This window comes from Mastigoproctus giganteus, chromosome 10, assembly GCF_048544385.1.
Source record: "Mastigoproctus giganteus isolate SK-2022 chromosome 10, ASM4854438v1, whole genome shotgun sequence".
NCBI lineage: Eukaryota > Metazoa > Arthropoda > Arachnida > Uropygi > Thelyphonidae > Mastigoproctus > Mastigoproctus giganteus.
In genome coordinates, this window is record NC_143584.1 from 156685761 (window position 1) to 156698776 (window position 13016).

A 13016-nucleotide genomic window follows, 5' to 3' on the forward strand; every position below is an offset into this window, starting at 1 on the left:
CATTGGAGTTCATCATATAGGCTTCAAATAGGTACTCTGCGCAGGCCATTCTAACTTTTGTATATTCATGTCCATGGACCATTCTGGAAAAGCGCTGGCGGTATCGCATGGGGAATTATCCTGTTATAAAAAAGTGGGTCTGTACCAAAGAAACTGCCATATTGTACAGAGTTGTCCAAAATGTTAAAGTAGGCATCGGTTCTGACTCTGAGGTCAGTTCCTGTAATAAAGGCACTTTTGCATATCTTGTCATGGTTTTCCGCGCAACCACCAAAAGTCCTAGGCCGTACCATGAGAAACAGCTGCACTCCGTATTTCACCTCCTCTAAATTCCTTTGTTGGCACTTTGTCAGCAGACGCCCTCCAGTCATCCTTCACACCTACCCATCTGTTAGGGTTTAGTGAAATTCGTCACTCCATATGTTCTGTGGGCGGTGTTAATTTTGATGTTCAAGGCGAGAACATCAGAATTCTGATTGCGGTTGATGATGTTTGGCTTATGTGCCACATGTCTTCCCTGAAAACTGAGGCTGTGGAGCTCCGTACGTTGTGTGTTCGTCCAACCCGCTGTTAATGCCTTAAACTCCTGGGTGATGTACGCATCGTGTCAGACATACGTACAAAACAACTCCTGCTTGTTTTGTACGGATGTCTGACGAGATTATCCTACTACCGTTTTGAGGTAGTAGGATAATTTGCGGACGGTTGTGGGACCGTCACGCTTCCATTTCATGATAACATCACCAATGGTCGACTTTGAATGGCAGAGGTTGTTAGAAGTTGCACGAATCAACAAGCCATCAGGGTGACATCCGACAACACCCTCTATCGAAATCAGTTAGCTTGGCTGAAATTCTATGATGAAAACAACTGCCCAGTGGCTCATGCTCCTTCCTTTTATACTGGTTTGAGTCACCTGTTTATTCGGGAAAGTCCAGTGGACTATGAATATGGACTATCGGGATGTCCGGATACTTTTTTTTGGAAATATCTAAGACACCCTTGTGTAAATGCGCTTCGCCTCTATGTGGTGTAATTGCATCTCCATTCCATTACTGCTACTACTTTTAGACTGAAAGGGATGAAGTTTCACTGCGTTAATATTTGTTTTTGTGTACGTGTGTATCATACGTCTCTATATTTGCATGTGTTCTTCGGTCTGTTTGCTAGACGAAACCGTGAACCCTCTCCGAGATCGACTTCGGCCACTGGATTTTAAACCTAACCTATTCTACATCGTTCAGAATACAGTGAACGTAACCATTGTGCTATTCACAATAGCGCAAGCTAGATATGTAATAAATGAGATTTAGAGTAATAAATTATTCTAACACTTTATATACCACGATAAACCAAATCGTTTGGTTTATCAAATGGTTCATCGTTTAATACAGTTGAAACGCTATTGGCAGCATCAGTGATTCATTTTGCGAAATTTGCAAATTAAATGCACTCCTTCAGCGGAGAATTGACAACACAAATACAAGGAAATTTATTTTCTTGTCATTCATTTCGATTTGTGCCTTGTTCAAATAACGAATATTTTTCATCTTTCCCCCCAAATCTGTAGTTGGATGAGAATAGACAACTCTGTTTTTGTCGCAATGAGAGATATTTTATACAATAAATATGTAATAGACGCACTAAAGTTACATTTCTTTTCAGTTTCATGATATTTTGCATCATGCCTTCAAAACTTTCAATTTTTCTGTTAGTTTTTATTTTAAATTATACTTCTGTCGAACATATGAGTTGTATTTTGAATTTTTTTTTCGTATTATTTTCAGAATCCTTGGCCCCGACTGCGACATGACGGTTTCCAGGTTAACTATACAGTGTACAACCGAGGCCAGCCCCGTTTCCTTCGTTTCGCACATGTCCAATTATTTGGCAGTCTTACGGATGATCGGCAGACAACACATGAAGAAACTCTGAGGTCAGTTCCTGTAATAAAGGCACTTTTGTATATCCTAAGTAGGCTACCCTTACTATATTGGTCGTGATGATTCAGACGTGTTCGGAATGTTGGTAAGGCTTTCCAACGTCACCAGGGGTCGATAAATCGATCCCCCTGGTGTTGAAGCGACTCTGTGCACTTCATCGGCGCACGAAATTCATTTAGAAAACATTACTTTGCATAATTGATAACATAATTAACATCACTTGTCAGAAAAGACTTAACGAGGAAATTTTGAATTTTAAATGAACCGTTAATTTATCAGAATTATTAATTAAGTAGCTCAGATGAGGCATTATCGACACTTTTGCACTCCCCCACTCATTTTGAGACCACCACCCGTGACTTTCATAAAACTATCTTTTTATCAGGGGACATAATTTGTGGCTTTTATGTACCCTTTCATACTATGGCCTAGTTAGGCAGATGTGTTTTTGTTCGTGTTAATTGCTTTCTGTGGATTATTTGTCACATTCAATATCAGAGCAGTTGTATACAAGTTTTCTGTTTTTCTTTTGTTTTCTCTCTTTCTGCGCACAAACGCACATTTCATTCGTTGAAGAATAGAACGTGATGTTCCTTTTTGGTTTGTTTAACCTGTCCATATTTTGATGTAATATTTATTTATTTTTAAACTCCATTTTCAAGAGAAGATGGGACTGTATGACTTCTTATAGTTATACTTTCACGTAGTGTGTTACCGGTTGTCAAATTCACTCTTGTTTTTGTGCACGCCACATTCCTGAGCTTAAAAGTAGATAATTGGGGATGACAGACTTCAACGTGTTAAATTAGGCCCGATTCTACCTGCATAGAAGTACTGTTTGACGTTGATGAATGAAATGTGTGGACTAATTTGTATTATTACGCTGAAGGCGAAATGGTGGGTGGAATTAAAGAACACCGAAAAAGCTGAAGGATGTACAAGGAGAAATTCGTGGGAAGCATCATTAGAAATTATCACTTCAGAGGATATGCCGCTCTTTCGTGGAACAGTAGTTTAGTAGACGAGTGTAGGAGAAATTAGCAACGCGCTTATCGTATACTTTTGTTAAAGATGGCGGGTACGATATGACTTACAGCTTAAAGAATGTTATATAGTTTCATGGCTGCCATGCATTTATTTAATTACCTCTAGGCAACTTGCTAATAATCTCAGACAATATTAGCCGCCATGAAGACAAGTCTTTCAAGTGGCTGATGAAATTTTTAAATGATATTTAATATTAATTATAATTTCTTAGCATGTGTCAGGTTGTTCCTGAGCCCTGACGAAAAATAAAGGGTTAAGTAAACCGTATTTTTGAAAAATTTCTTTTCATAAATGTTAATCTACTTTTCAAAAAAATAAAAAGCTTTATGAGGTGGAATTTTTCAGCACACTTTGAGGATGCGGTTTACCAAACCTTTCCCTCTTGAAATATTTCGATTTCTTATCAAACAGATGATGTAGTTTAATGCAATAATTTCAAGCGATAAGGTCAGATAAATATTTCTACTAAAGATTGTAATCCATTCTTTTTTTATAATTTGTTTATCATCCGCTTATAATAAACGTATGAAATGAAATTTGTATGCGCAAATATAAGTTCTATCAACCTAATTTAATTAACCTTCAAGGTATTAATGCATCACACAGTTTTAGGTGGAACACAGTGAAGCAGTTCTGAATACAGTATCAAGTTTTTCTATTTTTTTTTTAAGTGAAATTAGAAACCATTTTCAGCTCACTACGGTTCGTTGTAACAGTCTTTTCAATTAATTCTGTTTTAGAAGAGTATTCTTAGAAAAATGTCAACTCTTTAAATCATATGAAATTCAAGCACTCATATAAAAAAAAAAAAAAAAAATCACATGCCCTTCCGCGCTAGAAGTCCTTAAAAAATTAGCGTGCTGAGGGTTTAGTTTTTATAAATTGGAATATTTACTAATTATGGAATTAACTTTCTGGGATTTTTTAACAATAAAATGTAATTTTAATCCTTTCAAAGTATCTGATGTCGAATAGCTTTAAGAATCGTCTGCAATAAATTATCTTATTTTACCTTCTAGACTACGTTTAACATAATTTAAGCTATTGTTGGTGAGGACTTAACTATGTGTCGCATACTGATGAAGGTACTCTAGAAGATGTCAAACCCTCCCGCGCGTGCGAAGACGCTTTACAAAGTTGAGTTGGCCGAGAGAGTATTAATGAAATGATTTCGGCATAATTATTTGTTAACAAGTGTACCGATAGAGTAGCCTTTGCCATTTATTAACTGTAGCCGGACATCTTTGATTGGAGAGGGCTGGTAGAGTGATTAAAAATATAATCGAGTAAGATAAAATTGCATATTTTTGTTATTATAGTTAACTGATTTTTTTTTAATTTTTTTATTCTTCATTATTGCAGTGGGAGTAAAGGACCAAGATGGCCAGTAAACTGGGGAGGGTTTAGCACATTACTGGATGGATCCATTTCTCGTTCCACTGGTTGTCAGTAATGAGCAGCGCATCTGACGATAGCTTTTCTTAAACACACCTTCTGGACATTTGTTTAAAAAAGGTTGTCGTTTATCAATGTATGAAGCGTTTCCAGAACGGCTAAGGCTCTAATAAGGATGACCAACGTTCAAGTCAAACTTCGACACTTGAAACGGATGCTCAAGTACATGAAAACATTCGGTCTGATTGCAATTAACCATCCGGATGAACTGAGAATCTCTCTCTGCATCAAGCCAAGCGATTTTGATCAAAAATGACCGAAACCCTTGGAATGCATCGAGTATAAGCAAGGTTGTTGAATGATGGCAACAATGTTCGTCGTGGTAAAACTGTGCGAGGAACTAAAAAGAAAGGGTAAAAATGGATCATAATATCTTCAGTTGCATCGTTTCTTGTTATGAAACATGAATATGTAGCTGTAACCCCGAAAGGAATTTCAGTCGTCCCAGTGGAAGTTATCAAATTCACATATCCTTAAAAAAAAAAAAAAAAAAAAAAATGCACAACAGGTTCGTACGGTAAAATGAGAATTTGTTTTTCTCTTGTTCGAAATGAATGAAAATCGTTCATTGCTAAATTTGTTCAGAATGATCAAAAGGTAAATCAGAGGCCTATTATAAAGGGGTTCTAATTCGATTGAGACGGAAAAAGTTATGGGTAAACACCGCCAGCTGTTGGAAAATGGCGGAAGGTTTCTTTACTATGGTCCTCTGTGACAGTGTAGTGGTTTCACCACGTCACTCGTTTGGAAAACGTTTAGGTTCCGTCATAGACTTGAGGACTGTCTAAAAGCTTTAGTCGTCGCTGTGGTTAGCCGATCTCAGGTGGAGTGAGTGGGGTTTTCCTCCTGAGTAATTCTAATCCACTGAAGCCCAGCAGAATATTGTTTGTATGAAAATCTAAACGAAATTCATTATCGTGAAATTACGTCCTTTCTATTTTTGCTATAGTTATCTAATACGCAGAATATTTAATATAATGAAATACTCGTAATGTGTTTCATCTGAAGTATCTCTGTAAAAATGAGCTATTTCCTGAGAGAATTTTCTTAACTTATTTCTTTAAGTTTTCTTAATTTTCCATCATTACTGGTGACAAATCATGGATTATGACCCAGAAACAAGGGCTCAGCCCTCGTGAATGGAGGCACTACCTTCTAAAAGGCCCAGAAATGCAAGACAATCTCAATCAAAAGTGAGGATCAATGCTAAATGTATTTCTGACTCATAAGTCACTGTTCACTCTGAATTTGCCCCACATGATTAAAGAGTGAACCATTCAGATGACCTTCCATATGTTTCGATGGTGTGCTACTCTAGGCCTGAGTGGCCATTGCGGGAATACAGTAGTACACGCATTTGGGTTGACCATGGTTCTAGTCTACGTGACGATCGTTGTATTATATGATTATCAATAATACTCATTGTCAGATTGATTTAACTGTAAACTCTTCAGGCATATTGTGGTCGTGCTGGAATAAAAATAGAAATTTTCATTTTAATAAGAAAATCTAAGAACATCCTAAGCATGCTTGGCGTGTATATAATATTAAAAGTAGTCTATGGGCTCAAATTGAACCAGCAACTTCAGTCGCGTTGCCCAATACGTGGTGAATAGTGACAGTGTGTGGAAGTACTTGGAATACTGTGTTCAAGTATGGAGACCGCACCTAAAGAAAGACATCGAGCTTCTTGGAAGGGTGCAAAGACGGGTAACTCGCCTGGTGAGATCGGCAAAAGGGCGTCCTTATGAAGAAAGACTTCGAATATGTGGGTTGCAGAGTTTGGAAACTAGACACCTTAGAGGAGATTTGATTGAGGTGTTTCAGGCTCTGAGAGGCATGAGTAAAGTGAATGAGGACGAAATTTTCAAGATTATAAATGATGCTGGAACTAGGGGACATAAATTCAAGTTACGGGGGGAAATGTTTAGATTGGACTGCAGGAAGTTTTATTTTAGCTAGCGAGTTATAAATTACTGGAATAAGTTGCGTACATGGGTGGTAGAGGCTGACAGTTTGGGGAAATTCAAAGGTCATCTGGATAGTACCTTCGTGTCAGGGAAGCGCATAGGATGATACGTTTAATTTATTTTTCTTTTATTAATTATTATTATGTATTTTTTATTTTTTTATCATTGTTTTATTCGTTTTTTTTTTTTTTTTTTTTTTTTTTGGCTGGTGCAGCATAAGCCATAGGCTTTCTTGCACCATGCGACCATTACCAATACTAATACTAAAGTCCGATTTGGTCAGTTGCATTAAAATGTTACGAACGTAATGTAATTCAATAAACATGCAGGGCAATCTAAATAATGTTCATTATTTTAGTATAGTATTAAAGTGCTTTATATATTATTTTTGGAGGTCCATTAGCGAACTGTCAATGAGAATAGCTTGTTCCGGAGAGCGGGAAGGGGAACTCCGAGTAACATCGTTGTAGTTATTTAAGTTGTGATTTTTCTAGAACAGAACTACGATTCAAAGTACTGTATTTTATTAAAGTTTTGCGGGCTCCAGGGTTTCCTCTATCAGCCGGTCGATATTAAGCAAGGACATTGCTCAGAAAACTAAGGTGGTAGAAAATGAAAAAGACCTGGGGGTAATTGTGCAGTCAGATATGAAGTTTTCTGAGCAATGCAGACAGGCTGCCAGGGAAGGTCATGGGATTTTGTCAATGATATATAGAAATTTTGCTAGCAGGGAAAAGGAGGTGATTATCCCTCTGCATAAGGCAATGGTCAGACCACGCCTTGAGTACTGCGTACAGGTCTGGAGGCCTCATTTTAGGAAGGATGAAGATTTACTTGAGCGTGTACAGAGAAGAGCAACAAGATCGGTGAGGGGAATGAAGTGCCTAGTCTCCAGCCACTGCAATTTGCAGTGGCTGGAGACTAGGCACCTGCGCGGTGATCTGATTGAGGTATATAAGGCCTTGAATGGGTTGAGCACGCTGAATACTGATGGGATTCTTCCACTTGTTCAGATTACGAACCTAAGGGGGCATAAATTCAAATTAAGAAAAGACAGATGTAGAATAGATGTGCGGAAATTTGCCTTTAGCCAGCGGGTGGTTAATTGCTGGATCAAACTTCCATCTGTCGTTGTGGAGGTTGATAGGTTGAATAAATTTAAGGAGGAACTGGACAAGCATTTGGAGGGAATGGTGTGATTTTTTTTTTTTTTTTTTGGCTGATGCTGCATAAGCTCATACACATGCTTTCTTGCATCACGTGCCACTACTACTACATCCTGTACAAAAAAAAAAAAGAAAAGAAAAAAAGTCGGTTGCTTTCTATTAAAAAATCGACAAATGATAAAGTGTGAAACGCCAATTATCTGTTCTGATACTTTAAAATTTATTCATGGCCGAGAAACTTATTCTTTTATTGCTATTTCAGAAATCATTTGGTATTTCCCACAAAGATTGAGAACTCTGATAATTTTATTATTGCTGTTGATTGCTCATTGACCACTTTGGGAAAGTCTCTTTTGCATTGTTTATTTTTTTTTAAACAAAGTTAAATAAGTGGAACAAAATTAGCATACAAGTTAGTGCAATTGCAAATTTCTGTACGTCGCCAACTACATTATTAGTTATAAATCATTTAAGTATATCTCATATTGTGAATATCTTCACAAAGATGAGGAGCCAATAAGCTCCGAAACGATGCCATATGGGTGAAGGTATCCGCTGATAATAAGTAAAAATAGTCTTCTCCTATGGTGAAGCGTTAGTGCAATATCATGGCAACTCGTCGTGAAGGTATATTCACAATATGAGATATACTTAATAGAGTAAGCTTATCTGCGAAATGATTTAAACCTCCCAAACAATAAATAATTCATTTTACAAATATACGTGGTCTCAATTCTAATCTCAACGATGTCCATTTCCACTTGCAGTCTGCCAAACCCGATGTACTTTTTCTGACACAATCTCAGTTATCGGTTGATTCAACTACTGCTCATCTCAGATGCCCAAATTATTCGCTGTATGATTCCTTTCACCTCAAAGTGGTACTTGTGCATATGTCCGTTCTGATATTCCCTGTCAGAGACTTGGCAATTTGGAATCAACTCTCTTTGATCTTCTCTGGCTTAAAATCTCTCTACCTCATTGTGTCAAATTCATCTGTTGTCTCTACCGTTCTCCCAACTCCACTAATCACTTGGAGCCCTTTGACTTCCTCTCTTTGCAACTTGACTTTCTCCAGACCAACTTTCCTAACAGTGAGGCAATTTTCCTTGGTGATTTTAATGTTCACAACTCCAGCTGGCTTCCGTTTTCTAGTCACACCGACCCAGCTGGTCGAGATACTGAGGCTTTTGCAATTACTAATGACCTAGCACAGATTGTTCATTTACCTACAAGAATACCAGACAATCCTAATCATACAGCCAACATGCTTGATCTTTTTCTAAGTACACGGTCGAAGTGAGAGGTCCTTTAGGCACTTCAGATCACAACTTGGTGATTGTCTCTTCTCAAATGGAGCCTTTATCTCATGGCTATTCCCAACGTCGTGTTGTTTGGCATTATAAGAATGCAAAATGGGATGACCTGCGAGATTTCTTTTCTTCTTTTCCTTGGTCGGATTACTGTTTCAAAACTTCTGATGTCAACATTTGCTCAGATCGTGTCAATGAAATTATTCTTTCAGGAATGGAATCCTTTATCCCACACTCCACTTTAAAATTTCGTCCTTTATCTAAACCTTGGTTTTCCAATAAATGTGCTAAGACTGTTCAAGAGAAGAGAGTTGCATATCGTAATTGGCTTGTTTCTAATTCTTCTGTTCATTTTCTGCCTACACCAAAGCTCGCAACAATTCTAAAGCAGTTATTAAACAGTCAAAACTAGAGTTTGAACAGGCTAAGAGTAGAAAACTTGCTTCTTGCCCCAGTGGTAGCCGAACATTCTAGTCTCTTGCCAAAGCTATTGGCCGCAACTTTTGCCCATCTCTGCTCCCACTTCTGTCAAAACCGGATGGTTCTGTTGTCACTTCAGTCAAGGATAAAGCTGACCTGCTAGCATCCTATTTTTCTTCAAACTCATGTATTAATGATCTTGGTAAAACACCTCCCACCATTCCCAACACGGTCCATTCAATGCCTCCTGTGGTCTTCCGTCAAAATGATGTCAGAAGGATTTTGACGAATCTTGATGCAAAGAAAGCTCCAGGTCCTGATGGTATTTCTCCACTTGTTCTTAAAAGCTGTGCTCCTGTTCTTTGCCATCTTTTTTCACTTTCTTATTCCAAAGGTGTTTTTCCTTCTGCTTGGAAATTTGCTGATATCCAGCCAGTTCCTAAAAAAGGTGACAAATCCCTCCCATCCAATTATCGTCTTATTGCAATTACTTCTATTCTTTCTAAAGTAATGGAGAAATCAATTAACCGCCAACTCTTAAAGTACCTAGAAACCTTCCGTCTGATCAACGATCGCCAGTATGGATTCCGTCAGTGTCGATCCACTGGTGAAATTCTGGCTTATATTACCCATTTATGGACTAATTTAATGGAAGGGTTCGGTGAAACACAAGTAGTTGCTCTTGACACCTGAAAGGCTTTCGATCGTGTTTGGCATAAAGATCTTCTAAACAAGCTTCCATCTTATGGTTTGCCAACTGTTTTTTGTAATTGGTTATCCAGTTTTCTCTCTGATCGCTTACTGATGGTAGATGGCTCTCTGTCTTCTAACTTCTCCACTAACGCCTGTGTTCCCCTAAGGTTCAGTTCTTTCTCCCACTCTTTTCCTCTTGTATATTAAGGACCTTCGTCCATTGACTGGAAATCCTATCCATAGTTTTGCCGATGATAGCACATTGCATTCCACTTTCCATTTTGAGGAACTTTGCCTTGCTCAATCAGCTTCAACTTCTCGAAAATCTGCTACCAATTCCTTAAATGCCGATCTTAAGGTAATTCTCCTGTGGGGCAAAGACAACTTAGTTGATTTTAACCCTTCTAATACTCAGTCTTGTCTTATATCTCGCAAAAAGGATTCTTCTGCTCCTATGCTTATCTTTGGTGACACTCATTTCTAGGCAAAATGATATATTTCTTTTGGGGATTACCCTGACTTCTAATCTCTCTTGGCACAAGCACATTACAAATATTGCTTCCTCTGCATCTAAAAAACTTGGTTTTCTCTTTCGCTCTCGGCATTACTTTTCTTCCAAACAGCTGTTCACTCTGTACAAATCGCAAATCCGCCCTACCATGGAATATTGTTCCCACATCTGAGGTGGTGCTCCCCAAAAGCTCTCTCAGGCTTCTCGATTCCATTCAGAAGAGGACAGTTAGGTTAATTAATGATTCATCTCTAACAGAGTCTCTCCACTCTCTGTCTCATAGCCGTACTGTTTCTGCTCCATGCCTCTTCTACAGATACTTCCATGGGCACTGTTCTTCTGAATTGGCTTCTATAATTCCCGCTCTCTCTTCCAAACCAGTCCTAACACATGCAGCCACCAGCCAACATCCATTTAATGTCCAACTTCAAACTCACAGAACCAACTTTTCATCTTCCTCGTTTATTCATTCAACTGCCGTTTTCTGGAACAACCTTCCTTCATACGTATTTCCTGAAAAAAATTACAGTCTACAGAAGTTCAAGTCCAATGTCAACAAATATCTTCTTTCGTCTTCTCAACCTCGAACCCAAGCACTGTACTAAGTACTATAGGTTCTAATACCTCTCGTGTTTGGAGTTTACATTAAAAAAAAAAAAAAATAAATAAATAAAATAAAATTCTTAATGATTTCAATTTATAACTACTTAAGTAGTTGGCTACGTACAGAAATTATGCAATTGCACTAACTTGTATGCTAGTCAGCTCCTTAGGCTCTAGCCCTAAACTATACTGTGGAACAAAATTTTAAATCATATACAGATTGCTCCCCCCCAACAGAAATGCTACATCTTTGTCTGCCCCAACTAACTACTTTAGTCAAAATTATAAAACATGCGGAATGAAACGCGTTTTTATTTTTACCCTAAAAGGTGTTATGCAGATATGTCGCCTTTGAGGATGTGGGGGGGGGGGGGGGGAGCTGAGCAGCCGGATAAGATTCAGAGATTTTGTTGGTTCAAATGTTTTTTAAACAGAGCCAAACATCAGTATAAGTAACGATGCTTCGTTCTTATATGCAATCTGTTTCAATATTTTTCATTATATTTTCAATGCATATAAATAAATATCAAGTTAGGTTTGAATAGCTAAAATAGTTAGTGCTAAAATAGCAGGTAATTTTATATGAGCTGTAAAATTAAATTAAATTATGTAAATCTGAAATGTTAATTTTTCTTTAATTTTTACGTAAAATCTATATTTCGTTATTAATCTGAATTTTACATCCAACCTACTCCATGCAGGTAATGTTAACCATATCATTTTTATAAATCGTTAAAAGTGCAGTTTAATGTTAATGACATCATTGTTAGACACTAGAATGATTCCTTTAGTCTTGAGAAACGCTGTTTCCTCAATCCATAAAGGAGGGCATGAAAAGGTAATGGGAAATAACTCTAGTTCGGCAGATCTAACGTACGTGGTCGACAGGATCGTGGAATCTGTGGCATGGTACAGTACCACCTCTATAAGAATGGAATCTGAAGCGGTCACAGCATAGGCTCATGTACTCAGCCTTTCTTTTGACCATTCTGGTTGATTACTTTTACAAAGTCATGATATACCAAAAAAATAGTTTTGACATTAATATACTTATACCTTATTAAAACTTTTGATACGGTTCTGCACGAGATATTATCTTATAAACTGGAGCGAGCTCGGATTATAGGAAGGATCCTTTGAATCACAAGTAGTCATGATGGGCTTTCATTAGAGTCAGTTAGTATACTAGTGAAACCTCTCAGAGATCGGTGGCGTGGGCAGTCCGCCGTCCAGTTTCTAATCTTCATTAATGACATTGATAAGGGAGCGCACGGACCGACAGAACCAGACCATGTTGCTTCAAAATGACTTTGATCAGTTGGGGCTATGGTCTGAAAAAAATGGCAACAAAAATTTAATTCTAAATGTAAGGTTTTCTACCTGGAGAACAAAAATACAGGAATTAAATGGGATGCAGGACGAAAAGGATTTAGGGATTATGTTGCAGTCACTTATGAAATTTATCATGCAATGCAAAGAAGCGTGTGAAAAAGCACACATGGCGACAGTTACGTACTGGATTTTTGCATCTAGGGAAAAGGGTTTCGTTATTAGTCTATATAGGACGACAGGGAAACCGAACTCGAAACATTTTTCAGTCCTAGAGGGCGCACCTAAAAAAAAAAAAAAAGAAGAAAGAAACAACAACATAGGACGGTTAGAGCAATTTCAGAGGAGGGAGACCAGATTGGAGCAGAAGTACTAATGGTTGATCCTACAAAGGACGGCTTAGAAAGTGTTTACTGCACATTTTGGCAACTAGATATTTTTTTGTTGTGGCGGGGGTAGGTATTCTGGTTAAGTGTATAAGGTCATGAAGAAGATCATTAAAATGAATAAGGAAGATATGCTCTCTAATAAGAGAGAGAAGACATCAAGGAGGACTCGAGTTTAAA

The 13016-nt window shown here is 37.8% G+C and overlaps 1 protein-coding gene across 1 annotated transcript in view; it reads left to right on the forward strand.

Annotated features, from left to right (window-relative positions):
• The window catches only part of LOC150079402 (uncharacterized), a 1085915-nt gene that overhangs the window by 915001 nt on the left and 157898 nt on the right, over positions 1-13016 (forward strand). Inside the window, exon 11 of the mRNA XM_090383052.1 lies at positions 1788-1936. Within this exon, the coding sequence (XP_090239178.1) occupies positions 1788-1936 (149 nt within the window). The remainder of the gene's footprint in view (positions 1-1787; positions 1937-13016) is intronic.